Source organism: Artemia franciscana, chromosome 4 (assembly GCF_032884065.1).
Source record: "Artemia franciscana chromosome 4, ASM3288406v1, whole genome shotgun sequence".
Lineage (NCBI taxonomy): Eukaryota > Metazoa > Arthropoda > Branchiopoda > Anostraca > Artemiidae > Artemia > Artemia franciscana.
This window is the reverse complement of record NC_088866.1, coordinates 50,832,648-50,856,978: the sequence shown is the minus strand read 5'-3', so window position 1 is coordinate 50,856,978 and position 24,331 is coordinate 50,832,648. Positions and strand designations below refer to the sequence as shown.

The window sequence follows — 24,331 nt, the reverse complement described above, 5'->3', positions numbered from 1 at the left end:
CGCACTGCATGCCAACCAGAAAAATACATACGAATTGAATTAAGATTAGAGATAGATAGTTTATAAAGAAGATAATTTAATATAAATAAAGTATGTACAATTTATGTTTACAAATTATCCATATAGAGATATATACTTTTCTGAATATACTAGATGTCATACTGAAAAAGAATTAAAAATCCAAAGAAGATTAGAGGCAGACTATTTACGCAGAAGATAAAATAATGCAGACACACCTTCTTTGGACATATTAGTCGGTGATCGGAAGCGGGCAGCCAATTGAAAATCTAACAGATTCACTTAATAATACCCACGATTAAAAAAAAATCCCAATATTTTAAAAAATGACAATATGCTAAAGAAAAATCCCAAAATGCTACAAAACCCCAATTCGTTATCCTAATATAATGTTATCCCGTACGTTATCCAATGTGTTAAAAAATGACATAATAATAAAAAAAATCCAATTATCTGCAAAATCCCAATATGTTATCCGAATGCAATGTTATGTCATCCCATATGTTAAAAAACAACAGTATATATACTTACCATATTTCTTGAGAGTAGGATGATATCTTTTTATCAGTCAAAACTGTCAAATAGTAATGCTGTTTGGATTAATTATGCCACTATATTAGTCATGTTTTTAAATAGTTAATAAGGGAATTGTTCAGCGCCTTTACACAATTCCCTCTGTAGCTTCCATAGATTCAATCTATTGTTCAGTTAGTTTTCTACCAGTTTTAATACAGTGAAGTCACGAATTAAATGTAAGTATCTCAATATATGCGTCTGAGTATTTTATCCCTCAAAAATAGGGAATATACACTGTGAAATTAAAGTTAGGTCTGAAGCTACAAACACATATACATACAAGGCTCTCCTTTCATTCATATAGACATGAAACACATAAACATGGTCTCTCATTCACATAGACATGACACATAAGCTTGGTCTCTCATTCACATTGACATGAAACACATAAACATGGTCTCTCATTCACATAGACATGAAACAAAAAAACATAAGATAAGATAAGATATTTATTTCGAAAAAATCACTATCACAAGCCCTCAAAGGGCCGAATTCGGACTTCGGAGTCGACTAATAAAACAAACAAAGCAAAAAACACAAAGCTAATAATAATAAATAATCAAATTATGAGTCAAAAAAATAAATAAAAAAATATATAAGTCAGAAAAAAAAGGAAAGGGGACAAAAAAAGTATAATAACACAGAAATGAACAAGAAATAAACATATATATCTACAAATTAAAAGGGACACTAAAAAAAAGTCCTAAAACTCACAAAAAAAAGAACGAAGCATAAAACATACGAAAAACACATATGACTTAAAAGGGAAACTAAACCAAAACAGCGGGAGGCAAGCAAATTAGTGTAACGACCTAAAGCACCTCACAAAAAAAAGGGGGGGAGGAGAAACTAGTTGGCTATTTTATTTATTTTTTCTGTGATGAAGGGGACAAAGGTTCTTTCATATCTGGAAGTAACGCAGCGAATGAGAGACAAAACTGGGATAGGCTCAGAAACAGCCCGAGGCTGTCGTAATCTGGATGGTGAGTGACGTTTTGGGAAAACACTTGCCGTCCGAGGGTTCGTTATTGCATTTTTTGAAAAACGGAGGCACAACGACGACCTCCTTCGCTCAAGGGTTTCCAAACTAGCTTTTTTTAGGAGCAGAGAGTAAGGCACCTTGCCTTCTTTGAAAATTATTCGCAAGGCTCTTTTTTGGATTGACTCAATTTTGTCTGATTCTTCACGGGAGATGCCAGGGTGCCAAACTGGACAAGCATATTCAAGATGCGGACGGACATAGTCTGTCATTCACATAGACATGAAACACAAAAACATAGTCTGTCATTCACATAGACATGAAACACATAAACTTGGTCTCTCATTCACATAGACATGAAACACATAAACATGGTCTCTCATTCACATAGACATGACACATAAGCTTGGTCTCTCATTCACATAGACATGAAACACAAAAACATAGTCTGTCATTCACATAGACATGAAACACATAAACATTGTCTCTCATTCACATAGACATGAAACACATAAACATGGTCTCTCATTCACATAGACATGAAACACATAAACATGGTCTCTCATTCACATAGACATGACACATAAGCTTGGTCTCTCATTCACATAGACATGAAACACATAAACATGGTCTCTCATTCACATAGACATGACACATAAGCTTGGTCTCTCATTCACATAGACATGAAACACATAAACATGGTCTCTCATTCACATAGACATGACACATAAGCTTGGTCTCTCATTCACATAGACATGAAACACATAAACATGGTCTCTCATTCACATAGACATGAAACACAAAACATTGTCTCTCATTCACATAGACATGAAACACAAAAACATGGTCTGTCATTCACATAGACATGAAACACATAAACATGGTCTCTCATTCACATAGACATGAAACACATAAACATGGTCTCTCATTCACGTAGACATGACACATAAGCTTGGTCTCTCATTCACATTGACATGAAACACAAAAACATAGTCTGTCATTCACATAGACATGAAACACATAAGCTTGGTCTCTCATTCACATAGATATGAAACACATAAACATGGTCTCTCATTCACGTAGACATGACACATAAGCTTGGTCTCTCATTCACATTGACATGAAACACAAAAACATAGTCTGTCATTCACATAGACATGAAACACATAAGCTTGGTCTCTCATTCACATAGATATGAAACACATAAACATGGTCTCTCATTCACATAGACATGAAACACAAAAACATTGTCTCTCATTCACATAGACATGAAACATATAAACATATAAACATAGTCTCATTCACATTGACATGAAACACATAAACATGGTCTCTCATTCACATAGACATGAAACACAAAAACATTGTCTCTCATTCACATAGACATGAAACACATAATCATGGTCTCTCATTCACATAGACATGAAACACATAAACATGGTCTCTCATTCACATAGACATGAAACACATAAACATGGTCTCTCATTCACGTAGACATGACACATAAGCTTGGTCTCTCATTCACATAGACATGACACATAAGCTTGGTCTCTCATTCACATAGACATGACACATAAGCTTGGTCTCTCATTCACATAGACATGAAACATATAAACATGGTCTCTCATTCACATAGACATGAAACACAAAAACATAGTCTGTCATTCACATAGACATGAAACACATAAACATAGTCTGTCATTCACATAGACATGAAACACATAAACATGGTCTCTCATTCACATAGACATGAAACACATAAACATGGTCTCTCATTCACATAGACATGACACATAAGCTTGGTCTCTCATTCACATTGACATGAAACACATAAACATGGTCTCTCATTCACATAGACATGAAACACAAAAACATTGTCTGTCATTCACATAGACATGAAACACATAAACATGGTCTCTCATTCACATAGACATGAAACACATAAGCTTGGTCTCTCATTCACATAGATATGAAACACATAAATATGGTCTCTCATTCACATAGATATGAAAGAAAGCTTCCGAAATAGCGTGAGCTTGAAGTAGACGTCGCAAACAGGACCTTAAAATAGCATTTAAAAAAGAGGTTTTCGAAAATGTTCTAAGTGTTTTCTTTCCAGAAAGCAGAAAATATTTTTATAAGAGAAAAAATGGGATTTTTGATTTTATTAGATATGACCTGCATACTCAATTTTCTTAGAAAATACATTTTTTTTTTATCTGAAAAAATTCAAATGGTACAATTTGCGGTATTTTTTTCATCCACATAATCACCTTCAGTTTCCGTAATACATTAAAAGAAAGTAAAAGAAATAAAAGTTGTTTTGGAATCCTGCCAATAAACATACCATCAAGCTCCTCAAGAACGATGGATATATCTTGACTCAGTTCAGGGTTCCGACTCCTAGCATTAGCCATAGATAGTTCTTCAAATTTCTTTGTCTGTATCTGTTCCTGATCCACTTGTTTACGCTTTTTTAACTCTTCCTGTAAAAAACAATAAAAATTTACATACACCGGTCAAATACAATCATTTTTTCGGAGGGGGGGGAGGCAAAGGTTTTTTTCTATGAGATGGAGTCAAAAACGAAATCAATAAACATTTATATGTCATTATTTTTAATGTTTCTTGGGAAAAGTCTTCTTAGCTAATCTTTGGGTCAGAGGTCTTATGTTTTCAACCCCTTATATACAAAATTTGCACACGTAGGTTATTTATATTAAAATTAGTCATCAATAAACAGGTAAATTAACCGAATGTATTTTGGGATGAGGAAAAAGGCCTAAAAACACAAAAACGGATAAGGGTTAAAAACAAGTAATTAATACAAGTAATCAAAGAAATAAATAATAAAAATAATGTCCTTTCCAGCGATGAGACGGGTCCACTCCTCCCCACATTACGTAAGAACCTCTCATAAAACATTAATTAAGGGGAATATGAGATTAATCAAGATAGACATTTCGTAATATTCCGAGATACACATACATATCTGAACACAAAGGAAGAGAGAAGGAGTTCTAGGATAAATAATACTAAAAACCAATCTTTTGATACATAGCTTTCTCCCCATTCTTTCGTGTTTAAGGTAATAAATTTAAGTTAGATTTTAAGTTTAAAAATGTGCAGAAAAAGCAAAAACGTGCGACAACAAGCAGCTTAAGAAAAAGTAGCTTGTCTTTGAAGGTGCAATTGTCTTTGGGTATCAAAAAGGTTGTAAATAAATTGAGTTTTAAATTATTACAGCGTAAAAAGTGTTACCAAATTATAACTAATTAGGTCCAAAGGGAAAAAACTGCCAAAAAAGTGGCACCGCTCAAAGCACTTCCTAATTTTGAAAAAAATATAAATATATATATATATATATATATATATATATATATATATATATATATATATATATATATATATATATATATATATACACATATATATACATATATATATATATATATATATATATATATATGTATATATATATATATATATATATATATATATATATATATATATATATATATATATACATATATATACATATATATATATATATATATATATATATATATATATATATATATATATATATATATATATATATATATATATATATATATATATATATATATATATATATATATATATATATATATATATATATATATATATATAGCTTCGCGCCCCGCCCCCCCCAAGCCCCCCCGCGCGCGTAAGTCGTTACGCGCCATATTAGTTACGCGCCATTGTAGTTGTGTCCCTGTGTCCCACCTGTGAATATAGATAGATATATCTATGTTTTTAACTACGTAAAACTTGCGAATATACAACATTCTTCGATGTCCCATTTTCTGTGCATATAAATGGATTGTCAGGTTTACCGACTCTTGAACATGCAACATAAAATTGTCCATGGGAAAACAATCCGTATTCAGATCTATACCTCATTATTCTAATGATTGCCCTTGAGCTTTGTTGATGGTGATTGCTAATAGAACATTCCCTGTGTCCCCGTCGTCATTTATATATCCCCTGTGCCCCCAGCATCCCCGTTGTAGTTGTGTCCCTGTGTCCCGGTCGTCATTTATATTCCCAGTATCCCGGTCGTCATTTGTGTCCCAGTGTCCCAGTCTGTAATTTCTGTTTGAGCGTCCCGGTCGTCATTTATATTCCCTGTGTCCCGGTCTGTAATTTATCTTTGAGTGTCCCGGTCGTCATTTATATGTCCCGGTCGTTATTTGTGTCCCAGTGTCCCGGTCTGTAATTTCTCTTTGACTGTCCCGGTCGTCATTTATATTCCCTGTGTCCCGGTTTTTAGTTTTTATTTTTCTCCTTTATTTTTCAGTTTTTTTTCCTCTTTTTAGTTGTTTTTCTTTTTCAGTTTTTAGTTTTTTTAGTTTTTTTATTAGTTTTTTTTCTTTTTAGTTTTGTTTTGTAGTTTTTACCTTTTTTGGTTTTTTCATTTTTTTTTCTTTTTTATTTTTTAGTTTTTTACATTTTTTTAGTTTTTTTAGTTTTTTAGCTTTTTTAGTTTTTTAGTATTTTCTTTTTAGTTTTTTTTGTAGTTTTTACCGTTTTTAGTTTTTTTGTAGTTTTTACCTTTTTTTAGTTTTTTTCTTCTTTAGTATTAATGCTAAAGCCAAGATTCGAAACTGGAACCTCTCGGACCTGGAACATAACGCTTTACCAACTCAGCTACTTCGGCTTGAATACATTCGTTTTTGAATTGGTATATGATGAAATAATTTAGACGTCATATGCGGACAGACAGACAGACACACAAACAAACAACTTATTTTTATATATCTATATCTATATATATAAAAATAAGTTGTTTGTCTCTGTGTCTGTCTACTGACGTCATGTCATCATGTCATGTCGTCATGAAGTTGGTTGTCGTCATGTTTGTTATGACGATGACGTTATTAAAGGTATTTAAGAAAATCGTTCAAAGACAAATTTTTAATTGTAAGAAGATCGTGGACGGAAAAATGTTTATTTGTAAAATGACTGAAGAACCTACTATGGCAACAGCCGAGGAAGCTGCTCACAAAAGACAAATTTTTAATTGTAAGAAGATCGTGGACGGAAAAATGTTTATTTGTAAAATGACTGAAGAACGTAATATGGCAACAGCCGAGGAAGCTGCTCAAAGATTCTATGCCATAAAACTTGCGGTTGATAGAGAAAGTAAGAAAAGAAAGCGTGCCGAGGAAAAAAATAAAAAAAAGAAAAAACTGAAAAATAAAGGAGAAAAACAAAACTAAAAAAATAAAATAAAAAAAATAAAAAGGTAAAAACTCCAAAAAAAACTAAAAAGAAAAAAGAAAAAAACTAAAAAAAAATAAAAAAAGGTAAAAACCAAAAAAAAAAATAAAAAGAAAAAAGGGGAAAAACTAACGATACTAAAAAAATAAAAATAAAAAAAAACTAAAACGATAAAAACTTCAAAAAAAACTAAAAAGAAAAAAGAAAAAAAACTAAAAGAACTAAAAAAAAGGTAAAAACCAAAAAAAAAACTAAAAAGAAAAAAAAGGGGAAAAACACAAAAATTTATTTCATCATACACCAATTCAAAAACGAATGTATATACAGACCGGGATACCGGGACACAAATGACGACCGGGACACAGGGAATATAAATGACGACCGGGACACAGGGACACAACTACAACGGGGACGCTGGGGGGCACAGGGGGATATATAAATGACGACGGCGACACAGGGAATGTTCGATTAGCAATCACCATCAACAAAGCTCAAGGGCAATCACTAGAATCATGAGGTATAGATCTGAATACGGATTGTTTTTCCCATGGACAAATATATGTTTAATGTTCAAGAGTCGGTAAACCTGACAATCTATTTATATGCACAGACAATGGGACAGCGAAGAATGTTGTATACAATGGCAACAGCCGTGGAAGCTGCTCAAAGATTCTATGCCATAAAACTTGCGGCTGATAGAGAAAGTAAGAAAAGAAAGCGTGCCGAGGAAAAAATAAAAAAAGGAAAAAAACTGAAAAATAAAGAAGAAAAACAAAACTAAAAAAAATAAAAAAAAATAAAAAAATAAAAAGGTAAAAACTTCAAAAATAACTAAAAAGAAAAAAAATAAAAAAACTAAAAAAAGGTAAAAACCAAAAAAAAACTTAAAAGAAAAAAAGGGGAAAAACACAAAAATTTATTTCATCATATATGATGAAATAAATTTTCATTAATTGAATTTCTGAATTCAATTTCAGAAATAATGAATTTCATTATCATCATATACCCCAACAGCTAGTATAGATATATATATATATATATAAACTTACGATCAGTCATATGAATACGCTTAAGATGGATCCAGCGACTAAAAATAACAGTAATCGCCATAAACTATAATAAATATATTTCTGTATATAAACATAAATATTAAACAATACCAAACACTGACAAACTAAAATAAATAATAAACTCAGTGAAAAGAGTATGTGAATAAACCACTACAATTGCTTCTCCGTAAGAAGTAGCTTCTTCAGAAAACATTTCGGCTCCTGACTAGCCAACCGACTTCCAAAAGCGGGGAAAATCAATGATCCGATAAAAAAAAATTTAAGACACGCTCTATGACAAAAAGACTATTAAAAGACCGAAAGACGAAAAAAAATCAAATATATAAAAAAAAAATCTCACCTTCATTTCCAAGTAAAGTTTTCTTTGTCTTGTTCCTCGAAGCTTTGCCTGGGCCTTCACAATTCCTCGCTTTAATCGTTTGTACCTCTTTCTGGCGATAAAACCTCGCACTTCAGCCTGTAAAAGAAACAATAATAATAACAAAACATAACTATAATAACAATAAACAATAATATAAAAATTAAATATAAATATTTCGCAAAGTGTTTAATCATTTAATTGTTATCCCTAATAATTCACAAAGATCAATAAAAGACAACGAAATAACAAAAGAAAAGAGAAAATACCACAGGAAAAAGGGAAATAAAAAGACCCAAATAAAAGCTGAAAACTTGGGACAGTCATGTACACAGGATGACCAGCTTTTGGACTCATGCTACTCCCCCTAAATTTAAAAATTATGACAGTTTTAATATAATTTCTTATATTCTCCGTCTAACTTGCAATGTCTTTCCTCTGTGCCCACCTTCCCCCCAAAAAAAAAAAAAATTACGCCTGATTTGGGCCCTGCCAATGAGAGCTGAAAGGACATATGAAGAGCAATTAGCGCCATGGAACCCAAACAAGACTATAAGAAGAGTAAAACAACATGAAGAGCAATAGTAAGAATAAAGCAAAGAATAATGCAACAATGTGAAAAGCAAAAAACTGAAGATAAAGCACAGGAATAAAGCAAATAAATTGAAATATGAAGAATAAAGCAAAGAATAGGACAGTGAAAAGAGTAACAAAGTGATATCAAAAATGTGAATCACTGTGGACGCTCACAAAACGGTTACTTGACCTACAAAGAAAAACAAAACTATATTTTACGGTTACGTGAGAGGATCTTTCCATAGAGCACTTTATCATGGGGGAAGAGAATTTCCATGCAGGAAACGCTGGATATTATAGTATTATTTAAAAAACAATGAGAAATTAAATAAAAAAACAAGATTTTTTGAAATGAAAGGAAGGAGCAGCATTAAAACTTAAAACGAACAGAAATTATTACGCACATGAGGGGGTTCGTCCCCTCCTCCATACCTCGCTCTTTACACTAAAGTATTTTAGTAATTTCAAAAGAGCTATTTATTCTAATTAAACGATCTTTGTGAATCACTTTCTGTTACTTATATCACTATGTGAAAAAATAAGAATAAACCTAATACAGCAAAATAGTAACTATAAAACAAAAGCTAAAAATAAGAAAAGGGGAGAATACTAGCCAAGATTATGCAAAAAAATATAAATAGAAAGATTAAAGCGACGAACAAGTAAAAGAAAGGATGAACTCAATGAGTACGAAAGAGTGATTCAGTAACATGAAAAGATACAAATATCTTTCATAAAAATGTATAAAAAAAAACAAAATATAAAATATCATGGGCGTAGGCATCATCTTTTCTAGGAGGGAGGGGAGCTGATTCTGTGATGGAGAGGGGGGGGGGCACTTATGAATGCTTCCCGAGGTCCTCTGAATATAGGTATTTAGAAACTTTTTATTCCATATTTCGCTAAAACTCTGAATTTATCATATTCCATGTGCTACTTTTCCGATAATACTATAATATAATAAACCCACTATTCTGCTTTCAATTTCCAGAAAACATGAACACCATAAAAGCGATTTGATACAGATCACATTACGGTTAGATAACAGCTTCTTGTTCTAAGAATTAAATTCGAAAGTTTAAAGTCAAGCAATATTAAATATCAAAATCGGTACAGGGGAGACCTGCCCACGATATTCACGGCCCAAGTTTAGCCAAAGCAAATAATCTCAATATTAAAACCAATGGGAACCTCTGGTGGATTATAAAAACTCCAACGGGTGGCAGTGTATGTTTTTAAAACTTCTGGCCATGATTAATACTTTTACCAAAAATATCAGGATGGATCAAGTTTTCTGATGATTATATCTGGAATTTTGTTCAGTTTTCGTCTGAAGGCCTACGCCTAATTACGAATACTAAAAAACCATGAACTCATGTTGTATTCTCTTATTATTTGCCTGTCTTTTAGCAGATTCCGAGACGTACCTCCTTTACTGGTTTGCTGTTATCATTTTTTCTATCCCGCAGAATACCCATGCCCGGCCACAATACCCGGGATAGGTTTGGCATGCCATACCATGGTGTCCAAAAGAGTGCTATGCTTGTAAAAGCTGTGTAAACAGCATATTTTGAGATTGAAGGAAAGCTCAAAACTCGAGATTTGATTAATTCTGGCGTTGTTTAGCCCTGTCAGACCAGCAGGTGAACTAAAACTATATTTTTTCCTTTTAAATTCCATTTAAGATAAAGGGCTTAAAAGTAAAACAGAGGAGAAAAGAAAGAAAGGTGGCATGGATCCAAAAGATAACAAAACAGCCGTTTTTTTATATCTTAGTTGACAAAAAGTCAGATTCTCCGCAAGCGCTATGGGGTTCCCTAGAGGAGCGCTGCAAGATTACATGAAAAAAGTTGAGAAGCTGAATATCACTCTACTAAGTCTGGACCTGAGTTCCTTTAGACCTTGTTACAACGCATGATAAATATTTACTGAGGAATAGGAAAAAGAACTAGAAACTTAATTGAAAACGGATAGCTGAACTGCTTTGCGACTGTACTCCCCTACAAGTACGTAAATTCTATACACCTATGGCATTACTAAGAGTATAAAAGTACCAAATAACAAGAAATGCACAGTGGAGTACTAGCATGTAAAGATTGGTACTGTGGTTTTGTAGATCGTCTTAAAACTCTATCAGTAAGAACGCCAGAATGTAAAAGCCTAGGACGGGCAATTATTTTCAACCATCAAACTGTAGGAGCTTTCTTTGACAACCTGGAGCAAGGCCTAGATATATGCATGTTCAGACCACAAGATATTTGGAATGTTGACGATTTGAGTCTCAAAAACATCACCCAGTCTGTTAAGATCATTGTACAGCGAGGCAAGAAGTAAATAGGGAAGGTCACGTCAGCATAAAGAGGTCACTTGACCACGATTTGTGCTGGTGTTAATGCATTGGGAACACGGTTCCTCTTGTGCTTATTTGCCCCGTAAAAAGATGACCAGAAACTTTACTCAATCGAACTTTACCATGAACCATTATCATCGGCTTAAAAAATAATTCTGGCTGAATGACTGCCTCCCATTTTTTGCTTTACTTGCAGCGTTTTATCAGTCAAGTCAAACCCTCTTAACAGTCACCTGTACTTCTGTAAATAGACAACAAGATCAGCCGATACACCATTGAATTGCTTGATCTAGCTAAATAATGGTATCTTACTTTTAACTGTCCCTCCCCACATTACTCCCAAACTAAGGGCCCCTTAAGCCCTAATACAACCATGAAGCCGTGAGTTTTATGAATGCACATAAATCTAAAACTATTTCAGTGTATAACATCGCTGAGCTGCTGGGGAAAGCATATCCAAATCCTTTCATTCCTGAGAATATAATTAGTGAAATCAGAGCAAGTGGGATCTACCCCACCAACAGAAAAGTCGTCGAGGATAATGACTTCTTCTAGTCCTGTATTCATACAGAATGCCAGCCACATCTAGTGAAGCACCTACCAGGGAAGTTTCTCTGCTCAGCACAAGTCGTGGGAATTTAGACTCATTCTTTAACATTGACCCTGAAACAGATGCAGCACAGGTTCTGTTCCTAAGTGAGAAGCAAAGGTCAGCAGATAATTCGGTAAAAAAAAAGTAAAGGTGATCGTCCATGTAAACCCCTCTTCCAAAAGGCGCAACCTAAAAAATCAACAGGAAAAAATATGAAAAAGTCAGAAGCGCTCTCGGACACCCTGTGAAAGAACACAATACTGCTGGGATAAATGATGTATCTGCCAAGAAAGCCCTAGTCCTGGAAAGGAAGAAAGTCAGAGAAGTGAAAAGGCTAAAAAGCAAAAGGCATGTTTCTGGTAACAAGAGTTGTAGTTGGAGTGACGATTCTGACGTAGATGAGCCTGCATACAACAACCTTCCAGACTCCAGTGTGGACGTTGAAGACGAGCCCCCTACCAGCGACTTCCCATTTGACCCTGAGAAAGTCAAGGCTGGGAATTATATTCTGGTTGAGCTGAAGAACAAGAAAAGGAATCCTATTCACTATATTATCATTATCAAAAGTAGCAACCGAAAAACTTAAGGTCTACTTTCTGAAAGAAGCTGGAATAAGAGACTTGGCACTAACTGACCAGACAGACTTTAAAGACAGAAGTTGAAATGAAACTGCAACCACTAACATTTTTTTAAACCGTACTGAAATTAATTTTGTGTTTTTTTATACACTTACCATATTCTTTCATATTTTTGAAGCCGAAAACAAGTTTTATGCTTCCCCGACCAGTTACGCACGCTTATGCACGCTAATCCTATACAACAACACAGTTACGCACGCTAATCCTCCGTCCCAGCCAATTTAAATCCTCCCACTTTAAACCCTCCCAAGAAGTTCAAATTTCTCTTAAATCCTTCCTTAAGACATCCTTCCACAGAATTCGGGGAAGACCTGCCTTTCATTTGACCCTAGATGGTTGACCGAAAAGGACGAGTTAAATAACTTGTGTAATGAGGTAGTCATCAATATTTTTCAATGGTATTTGTAAAGACAACTTTTTAAAGTTTTTGGTATTACATACCAAAATGATTCCAAACTATGCAGTGAAAAACTTTAATTTATGAGTCCTTTTCCTTTTTCAAAACTTTCAAATTTTTTTAAGTGCTGAGCAACTTCATGCATTACTACACAGACTTTCGAATTCCAATCATTAGATCAAAACAATCATTAAAACATTAATCATTTTTAAAAAGTTGGTACCTGTATCTTCACAGCGCTATTTTTCATCAATTTATACCGCCTTCTAGCCAAGTGCCCTCTAACAGCTGTTTGGATCTTAATAGCTGCAGCGTTCTGAAGTACTAAACGCTCCTTTTCCATTTTCTGTTGCAGAGGTTCTCTCATAAATACCTGAAAATACCATCAAATCAATTAATTCCTTTGGCAGGGGCGTAATTAAAGATTTTTCTCCGAGGAAGTCAAATTTACCGTCTTCAGTAAGAACTTTGTTTTAAACTCACGTTTTTTTTTTTAGTTTTTAAGTTTTTTTTTTAAAGGTATGGTAGGCCTTTATGACCTAATCCATGTCAAAATCTCAAACCCAATCATCATCAGTGTCATTTTCAATTCTGACACGTTTTAATTCTCGCTGTCCAGGTTGATTTTCATTGACTCGTTCACATGTTTGGTGTCGCATACATGATGAACTAACATAGCACATGCCGCCATCTGTAAAAACCAAAATAAGGGCTCTTATCGAATTTATTCAGACTTCTGACCTATATAATTTTGACCTATAATTGAGGTCAATTATATATAGGTATATATATAATTATATATAGGTCAATATAATTGACCTATAATTTTATTGTTTTTTATGTGAGAATATCCCAAGATACTAATCTTCCCCTACATAAATAATTAGCGTGTTGGAAACTCAACAATCTTATTTATGCTATGCATGAGATCATATAAGAGAATGCTTATATGGTATACTAAAATAGTACATGGCGACATTTGCAAAAACCAAAATTAAGATGCGCATCTTTGGGAGTTGAAATCACAGTCAACAAGCCTGAAACAATATACACAAATTACCTGCACAATATCACACATTTTTCATTGTTCAATAAATACCAATAAAACTAGCAAACTTGTTCTTCTGTCAAGAAATAAAAATTCAGAAAAAAGAAAAAATAAACTAAGAATCCAGCAACAACAAAATAATCGCTAAATAAAATCATCTTCATTTTTTTGTTACGAAATCGTGGTCAACCAGCCTGAAACTATGGACACTTCCCGGATAGTCCCTGATGAGCCCTGATAATGTGCTAGAAATATCAATTGATTGGCATTTTGTCAAACACCACTGAAACTAATAATATATTTTTATCCCAAAATGAAACTAAAAAAGACACAAACAACTCAGAATCAAACAGCAATCCGATACTGACTGAATTTTTTTTTTTTTTTTTAATCAGTACCAGCCAACCTGAACCAATACAACTGTACTAAATACCATCTAGACTAAAGCACATGAACCATCAAAGTTCATGGACCATTAACAAAAGTAATCACTTATTACAAACAAATAATCAAATAATATGATGGCATTTCCAAAAGTGAGTAGAGCTGTCCTTTTTATATTTTTCTTAAGAAGCCTCTGAGACAATATTGGCCATATCTTATGCACGAAAAAAAAAAATGACAAAAAAACTGCCTTTTCACACACTTTTTATTTTCGTCAGGGTGAAGAAATAAACGTTGTCGTATATATGGGGAACAAGACCAACCAAGTATACAACTATAAACACTACATTTCGTTTGCGATTAGAGGACAAAGATGACTATGCCACCTTCATTGGAAATTTATTTTACATTTAGGCAAGATTAAAGAAGAACATTTACATCAAGACCTTGAATGAGCTTTGTCACTAAACTCTCTCCGAAGAAAAAAAAAGAAATCTAGTGAATAATCTGGAAGTTCATTACTTTGTGAAAGACCCTAAAGTTAATTTTTTTTTTTGCATAAATATGTTACTTTCAATTTTAATAATTTAGTATTTCTACTGATGATGGTCGCTGTATATGTCACCAAAATACCTAGACATATGAACTTTTATTTTTTCGTCAGGGCTACTTTCAGAGGGTTTTTTTGTTCTTATGATGCATACAAACTTTATGGTGAATGTCCAGATGGAAAATGTTCAAAATGTTTAATATTTGATTTTAAACTGATGTAAGATGGACTGAAAATGAAGTAAATTACACAGATTAATGATGTGGTCCAGCTTCTGTATTTCTTGTTCTACTGAGGTGATCTTGGGTAGCGAGAACATCAACAGAGTGGATGATTTTAATTACCTAGGTACAGAGGCGCAGCAAAGGGGAAGGGGGAACTCCCAATTAAGTCTTAGTGTCGGCATGCAGCATTGACACTTTGGAATTTAGCTTATGTTTTTAGTTTAATTTGGCTTGGGTGTCGGCACACTCAACGATTTTGTCGACATATCCTTTATTCCACACCCCCCTCTAAACTCAGAGCCTAATCAACACCCCTGCCTAGGAAGTATTATTAGCAAAGATAGTGGAAACACTGAAGATGTTAAAAGTAGAAAAACCAAGGCCCAGTGTGTTGTTTTCACAGTTGAAAAAAGTTTGAAAGAGTAGGAAAATAAGTCTGCGATTGCAGCTACTCTGATGAGAATGGGTTCAACTGTGCTTCTCAAGCATGGCCACTCCAAAAGACAGAGATTATTTGCTTATGTTTATATGCTGTTACATGTTTTCAAGAGGAACAAGTTTTTTTTTGGGTGCCCTTTCGACTTATCATATTTCAAACTGCAATTCAATCTGTACAAAAATTGTGGTTCTATACTACTTTCAAGGCAGAGATGGATCTAGGACAAAATCTTGGGGGGACTCAATGTGACAAGGGCGCCATTAAGCCAAACCTTGGGGGGTCCAGTTTGACAAGGGCGTCAATAATTGACCTAATTGACAAATGTATTTTAAAAGAAGAGTGAAAAAGAGGGGAAAAAACAAGGAATAAGGGCACCAACAAAAAATCTGGGGAGTCCCCACCCCCTGTATACATCAGGGTTACAAAGGTTATAATAAGAGAAAGGTTGTGATGACTAGGACATATCCTATGTATGAAGGATGACAGATTCCCAAAAATCGTTCTTTACGGTCTGTCATTTCTAACAATTTCTAATCGATTGCTAAATATCTGACCAACCCCTCACATATAAATTCAAGCTAAGCCATTGAATAAACGGGGCTACCAGAACAGGACAGGGGTTGGCCCTTCTTGGGAACAAAAAAGACATCAAGAAACATATTAAAAGAGAAAAATGGTAAATAATCCCATTTGAATCTTTGTGAAAGAAATCTTGGCAGTGCTCCCCTCCTCCGTTCCCTGTGAAAATTTCCCTGCTGTAACTCTTACCATGAATCGATTATATACTATCGATAATTATTATAAAATCTCAAAATCTTATCCATCGTATGAATCACTTCCAACTATACATCACTGAATTATATTCAAAGCAGCATTCAAAACTATGTCAATAAGATTTCAGCCACTCCTTAAAGATGACATCACGTCAAGAAAGAAGTCCATCATTAATTAAAAGATAAGCTACTTGAATAAACTTATATTTACATATTTTCGTTATTATCAAATGCAAAGCTTGAGTAAAATCTTATAACATTGACTGGCAGGGTTGCCAACTTACAATTTTAGTCTCCTAACTCTTAAAAGTACACTGAAGGTATTTTGGGTATAGTCACACTAAGGTAGAATACGAAACCGTATTTATGTATATGTCTAATAAAAACTTAGGTATGATTGCAGAGAGCTCTACCCCTCCTCCAAAAAGTCTTAAAGTTTAACGAGTTTATGGGCATTCTCGATTCAAATTATTGAAACAAAATTGTTTTTGTTTATCCAAAAATTGTTTTTGACAATATATGATATTGAAACCCTAACAAAAATTGAATAACATAAAACTTCGTATTAAGCTTCTAGGTGAACATCTTCTATCAAAGAACAGTGCCAAATTGAAAGATACTACCTTCACCAATAAAACATAGTAACATCAAACATGGTAACATCGAATCATCAAAAATAAACATGATTTTAAACTATAGTTTCCGTTGACAAGATATGATATTGAAACATTTATAGACAAATTAAAATATTTTTGATGTTCTTAATGTAAATAACTTCGAAGACCACACTACCTTTCCATGATGAAAATAAAATGTGGGACGTACTAACCAGAATTTAAAAATGAGATTGCTACGACATCATAATTCTATTTCATCGTCTTTAAAGCAAAATACCAAACCTGAAGATTTTACGTCGGCCCTTTCGGAACATATCTATAATTATCCAAGTCATTTTATTCTGTTTGAAAATGTTTCTTTGATTTCTAGGGACCAAGGTTTAAAGCAAATTTTCAGGGAAACAATCGAAATTTAAAAAAAAATTATTCAAGAATAATTCCATAAACAGAGATACAGGTGAATTTGGATTGAATTCAATTTATGATAATTTACTGAGGTCAAATAAAGTAAATATCACCTCACCTAAGAGCTATGACCTCTGTCCACGTAATATGTCAGATAAATCTAATGAACCGGAACCGAAAAGGTCAAAGAGATTTGCTTCCACTGTTGCATTGAAAAAAAATAAGAGCAATAAACTATATGTAATTAGTTTATTAGGTATAAATTTTGTTTATTTTTATTCATGTCTTTTAGTTTTACTGCTGATGATGAACTCTGTATATGTGTTCGAAATATCCAGTTAATTAATTTTATATCTGTTCACCGTCAATTAAAAGGTTTCATCCCTATTTTGAACTGTTTTACTTTCAATGTTCTTAATATTGTTTTGCGTCTCAATCATTGACTTGAATAATTCAAGCGCACGTAAATATACACACAAAGTACACAATAGACGATTCAATGGTGCCCGTTAATCAGTCACCGGTTACCTGCTGGAAAACGTTTTCGTGGGAATTTAGAAAAAAATTGTTCAGGAAAATCTGCAATTATGCACCAGAAAATAAGATCCGCTGCTAATAGTTCTGCATTATATAGTATAACCCGTTAAACAGCGATCAATCACCTGGTGGGAGACGTTCTAGCTAGAGCTTCTAAAGAAGTCGATAAGGAAATATGGCAACTATGTGACGGAAAACAACTTCCACTCCTTAAAGTTCGGTACTATGTTATAGGTATGTTGCAACTACAAAGCGGAAAATAACTTTCACTGCTTATAGTTCTGCAGTACTTATGGTGCTATATAGTTCTGTAGTATTTATAGTGCCATATAGTTCGGCAGTATATCTGCTTACAGTTCCATAAAATGGTTTAAGTGACCCTCTAAACGATTAATATTTTCAGTGATACTTGGCTATTTTATTAAGGGTGGTTGCGGGGTCGGGCAACAGATTTCACTTACTAGAACCAAAAGGTGATGAAAAAATGTTCTATTGCAATTAGTAAAAATGAAGCTGGAGCAAAAATCACCAGCAAGTAATCCCCCTCCTCTAATCCTTTAATATTGAGATAGCAGCACCTTTGTTGGTTAGCAGTATTAGCGTGTCACTTTCGGGATAAGATTGGGCTAATATAACTGTCCTGGGATAAAAGCATTGCATGACGTAAGTGACGTTATCACTCAGCTCTGTTAGCTAGATAATTACTTTCTAAATCACTTTCTAGTCAACAAAAAAAAAACTTATTTAAGATATCAGAACTCTTTTCTTTGAATTATTCTTCAGACCCATTTATTATGCTTGACCAAGACTTTCTTTTCTCCCGAAAAATTCAGAGATTTCCAAATATCCGCAGAAGAAAAGAGTTCTCCGAAATTACCTCAAAACTCATTCTGAAGAAAATTACAGATTTATATCTTGTATGAGCGTTCGTTTATTTATGAAAATTAATTTTTTACAATCCCTCTGCGAACTCGTTTTCTAAATACATTCCACCAATGAACGACAAAAAAGGTAAAATGAAGCACAACCTGAGATACACCATTCTGCATACACGCCTTCGACTACTTTTAAAACTTTCGTTTTGCGCCCTCTCAATTTCCTTTTCTTCTGGGCCCAAGCCCCCTCCTCGATAAGCAGGGTTATATAAGAGCCACTGTTTTCAGTTTGGCCTCTAACGCATCAAGCAACCATGTGTGCCATTTATTTTTTTGTTCGTTTTTCTTACCCCTGCATCATCATATTATCCGAAAACAGCGAAAAAACAACAAAACCATCCAGAAGAAAATTACCAAAACCTCCATATCATCAACAGAACAGTCGAGGGCAGAAAAGACCGTGATCAACAAGCGATAATTTCAAACAAATAAATATACAATATCTATTCAAAGAATGATCCAGAAAAAAATGGCTAACATTCATGGCTACCACATGTTTATCATTCAAAGCTCATCGAAGATACCGCCACCCTATATGGGTTTTGGCACTTTGAATTTCTTTCGCAAGCTTTGGTAATGCGTGTGTTATAGTAATACATCAAGCTCAAATGATCAATGGCAATAGCCATGATTCATATCCAAGATAGCAAAATCCAAGAAGAAAAGCTAAAGACCAGAAAACTACAGATAATTCAGAACCAAATAAAAAACAAGAAAATTCTTACTTTCTGGATCAGACAGAGGTAACGCGAAGCACAATTCACTATTACCTGGGATTTTTGTTGATTAATGATTCTATATTTGGTTTGTTTTATTCAGGATTTTAGCCATTTTTAGTTTAATGATTCTTAGCTTCTCTTTTTTTGTTCTTTATTGCTCTACTTTTTTGGTTTCTTACTTTTTCAGTTTCTATTTCTTTGTTTCACCAGTGTCTTATGCAAGCGATAATTTTTCGATATTTTTTCGACTATGTCATTGACCTTAGACCCTTTTTTTGTCAGTTGTAACAAGGACAATGAAAATGAAATCTTATTGTTCAAACTGGTTGATTGGAAACTCACATAACTATAAACACCGCAAAAACTTCTGATAGATTAAGAATTTAACTGCTAATGAACAAGATCTCAATGTGTAGTTATGTAGTTTTTCGTATTAACGGGCATCAAATTAAAAAAAAAGAAACGTGGCATCAGACAAATGCCACGTGGCATCGTAATGTGGAATCAAACAGATTAAGAAAATGTGGCTTTCTTTTCAGTACGCAGAACCAATAGATAGTTAACGTTTGAATTTTTACGAACGAGAAGTGTTGTCAAATTTCACCAGTCATTTTTACTTATTAATTTAATTAATAATTAAGTTAATTAAGTTAATTATTAAGTTAACTAATAAGTTAACTTATTAAGTTAATTAGTTAATTAATTAACACTGTCGAACATGGTAACACTGAAAAAGTCCTAAACTGAATAGACCTATTATGGGTCCAGGGGCAATACATATATATATTTTCTTTATGTCCTTGGTACTGTAAGTGAACTTTTTTAACATTTTTCCTCAGCACTTACTTTGGATGTTCCTAGCTGGTAGTGGTCCCTGTTTCTTGGGTCACGATCCAAAACCACACGACAAATTTCTTTTGAGGGTGCTCCTTTAGGGATTCGTACTGGAACCAAGCATCGAAACCTTTCTGCAAAGTGTGAATAACGCATGCGCACAGGGTATCCTGTTTTTCGGATTCGAATTGTTTCCAGCATCCCCGTGTATCGAAGCTGTTCCAAAACAACAGGCATATCGAATTTCATTGGTATTTTATCGCTATTTGGCTTTAGGCATCTTACAAACCATGGATTGCATCTAGAAAATATATAATGCCATTTAAATTTTAGAAAGTGAATAGAACAACTATAAAAAAGCACAGTTTCTAAGAATTCAGAAAGTCTGGAATAAAACTTTTATAAGATTTTATATTATAAGAATCAATTTTATTGAAAAATTGATATTTTTATTAGAAAAGCAAGATTAAATAAGTTATCCTCGCTGTATCCATTTGTAATACCTCTTTTAATTTTTTAGAGTGTCTTCAAGTACAAAAACGAAAAACCACTTGTAAATTCTTAGCAAAAACTTTCTTGTATTAACAGCTAACAGCCTATAAGGAGTCGAAGGTATTGACAGCCCTTCCTGTATATAGTGTGTTTTGAATTTGTTTGATGTCCCCCTTAATTTTTCTAAATATTTTACCTTCATATCCTTAGCATTTTTGCAGTTTCAGGAGAGAGGGCGAATACAAGAGATTTTTCGGGAGGGGGGGGGGGGGCAAGCACCATTTTGTCACTTAAGAAATCTCACACTACTTCACTCTTATTTAGGCATCTTTCCCACCATGAATTGAATCATCTTTCCAACCAAGAATTAAATCAAGAAATATAGACGATTTGTTCAGTTCTAGAGTGACAAACGCGGCTATAATAATAGCATTGATTCTAAAATGTGAAATAGCTTCTGCAGGCTATAATACCTATAACTTTCCAAGAAAAAGCTAAAAAGTAAGTTAATTTTAAATCATTAATATCTTTGGTTTTCCTTTTAAGAATATATTTTAAGTATACTAAAATATGTTTTATTTTGATAATTAGATTTTTTTAATAATTAGCATATTTCTGCAGTATGTAATATCTTAATTCAGGGTGATGAAACGCCAATTTTTGGCAAATATTTGAGAGTTTGGCTTTTCGATAGCATTTCAGCTTCTTTTTTTCCTGGGTTCTGACTAAACTTCGACTTTCGACAACCAGGTCAATGCTCCTTTGAATCTAAATTTGGGATAACAGCTTTCTAATTTCAGGAAAGGCATCTGAAGTTGAGGTTACGACTTCTTAATTTTGCTACGATTTGAAAACCGGCAAGTAAACTAGGTAAGATTATAGATGAATTTATAACATAAATATTTAATTTTTGTAGTTTTGAAATTTTATTCCGGGAGGGGGAGAGAGAGGGATTAGAGGTAGCACATCAAAGGAGTATATCCCAAATATTCTTCTATATATACTACTGACTTGTTAATTGGTTACCAATATCTCTACTAGTCAATTGTTTAACAAGGCAATTAAGACATAAAGTCAATTACACAAATAACAGTTTGACAAGGAATTATTCCACTGGCGCCCTTTACACTTTAATTACTATGAATTCCTTGATTGTAATTAGATTACTTTGCTAATTTAGCTATATTTAAACACACCTGATTACGTTTGATTGCAATTACATTACTTTATTCAATTAATTAGTTTGAATTAAACTAATTTATAGCACTTAAGTTACTTTTTAATAACTGCACCTAGTTTCCCGAACACTGAAATTAGCAATCGGCATCCCGTTTTTAGATTTTTTGGGATCCGATTTTCTTAGGTACGGAAATTAGCAAGCCCACTTTTCTAAGTGCCCGACTTTAGTTCTAAGTACCCAACCCGGGTAACAGAGAACCAAATTTAGTTTTACCAATTTCTCTGTAAGTTTACAGTTTTTCTGTATTTATTTCTTCTCTGTAGCATTACTGTAGTACATCTGTCGTTTTACTGTTTTTTACTAAGTAGTAGTAGTAGACTGGTTTAATAGGAAAAACTTGACAGCTATCGCTGATTTGTGTTTCTTTACAACATATACAAAATCAAACTACGCTTGTAAATATAAATCAAACTATAAATATTAACTCTTATTATACATTTTGACGAAAACCGGGACGAAAGAATTGCCATATCGGTTTGTTCTTGCTTTAACGGCACTAACAGCCACTGGTCTTTAAATAGGGGCTTTGTATGAGGGGTAGGAAAGGGGGTCATTTGCCCCCTCCCAATAATGAGGAGAAAATAATATTTATCCCATGTCCCTTGGCTATCTGCACATGGACCCTATCCCGCCCCCCAATAAAAATGATGGATATTCGCCCCTGTCTGTAAAGTGAGTTGTTTCCAGATTAAACGAAAACAATTCTAATATTCGTTTCCCAAATATTCCTATGAATGAGACAGGAGGAAAGACGAAAGAGATAAAGGAAAAGAGATCGTATTCCTCACTAAATTGATGGATTAAATAGAAGATTGACTGGTAAAATCAACAATAGACAAAAAAATTGACTGAAATCCAAATCTAAATAAAAAAAAAGTTACTTAAAGCGACATCTTAATGAATTATTAATTACAGAATTATTAATTATATTAATTAATTATTAATTATAATTATTATTTATATATTAATTATAGCCGATCTTTGGAGCAACATAAAACAAAGGCCTATTTTTTACGTTCATTTTTCCGATGCCAAGGAATCCTTCCGTCACGAGTTGCAAGTCTCATCCACCAAAGTCAAGGACCAAGCAAAACTTGGCTCTCAAGAAAATTGAACATATCCTTGGCATTATAATTTGTCTTACGAAATCCTTAATTTAACTAAAAGTAATAAAAAAAAGAGTTACTTACTTCGACATAGACTCTAGCAGTGTTGTCAGTGAATCATGAAATCGGGCTGAAACAGTTGGGGTTCTTGGCTTCATAGTGATAAATCTCCCATCAGAGCGGTTTGCACTTTTTGATGCCTCGTTATTCCTTTTCAGTTCTTGAAACATTTTTGAGATCATCTGAAGTTAAAAAGATGAAAGAAATTAGACATACTCAGAGCCTACAGATATGATCTAACAGAAGCAGATCTAATTGCGGTGGCGGTTTTTCAGGTCAACCGATGGGAATAATATCTTCAGATGGGCAAATATTCAGTTCGCTTCTGTTACAGACCAGAATTGAATTTTTTATTTTTGGATCCGACAATTAAACAAAATTGTTTATAATTTGAATTGTTCTTATTTATTTATTCTTATTCGTGTGTTTAGTTATCGTGTTTTTTTTGGTTTTTATTTTTAAATGATTTTGTTTTTTCGTTCTTTTCGTTTTTCTCCCGTTAAAAAAGGATATTTTTTAATTTAAGTATTGTTTTGTTTTTATTTTTTGTTCACTGCTTTGTTGAACTTAAAGCCGTTTTTTCTTGCTTAATTTTTCCTGTTTACGGTATGTGCGGTACTTTACCTTGCTTGCATTTAAAATGCATTACTCATCTTAATTTACTCTAGTTTAATATACTCACTGAGCTTAGTGGCGTCAATTCACAAGAACTTAGGGGGAGGGTTTAAACATTTTATATATCTATGGGGGAAATATCCGCAAAAAAACAATTTTTTAATATATGAGGGGAGGGGCAAAAAAGCCCCTACTAAATTTTACTATACTTCACTCGTTCTGCTTTACTATAGTTCAATTTAATCACTGCATATTACTTTACTTGAGCTTGCTCAATATGATTTGGCTGCTGATTATCAAGTCCAGAACGTCAATTCTGGCAGGCTTTTTTAATTTTACTTTACAATATTTTAATTATTTATAAGGTTTAATTACAATTATTTACTCATTTTACTTTTCCCTAGTTTAACTCACTCACTATACTTTAGTGTACAGTTCTTTACTCATTTTAATTTATTTTAGTTTGAATTAACTTACCAGGGCCCTGAGTAACTTTAAGAAACACATCAAACAAATTTCATATGCATTTTTGTT

The 24,331-nt window shown here is 33.4% G+C and overlaps 1 protein-coding gene and 1 long non-coding RNA gene across 3 annotated transcripts in view; one reads left to right on the top strand and one right to left on the bottom strand.

The window, feature by feature from the left end:
• Positions 1-24,331, bottom strand: part of LOC136026549 (unconventional myosin-XV-like) — a 365,167-nt gene that overhangs the window by 233,833 nt on the left and 107,003 nt on the right. For both annotated transcript variants that reach the window (XM_065703235.1, XM_065703234.1), the window contains 5 exons: positions 23,207-23,364; positions 20,297-20,585; positions 13,043-13,192; positions 8,249-8,365; positions 3,921-4,059 (listed from right to left, as the gene is read on the bottom strand). In XM_065703235.1, the coding sequence (XP_065559307.1) occupies positions 3,921-4,059; positions 8,249-8,365; positions 13,043-13,192; positions 20,297-20,585; positions 23,207-23,364 (853 nt within the window). The remainder of the gene's footprint in view (positions 1-3,920; positions 4,060-8,248; positions 8,366-13,042; positions 13,193-20,296; positions 20,586-23,206; positions 23,365-24,331) is intronic.
• LOC136026552 (uncharacterized) lies at positions 361-23,757 on the top strand. Its single transcript, XR_010617333.1, has 3 exons — positions 361-770; positions 21,577-21,646; positions 23,341-23,757. It is a non-coding gene; the product is annotated as an uncharacterized LOC136026552 (long non-coding RNA).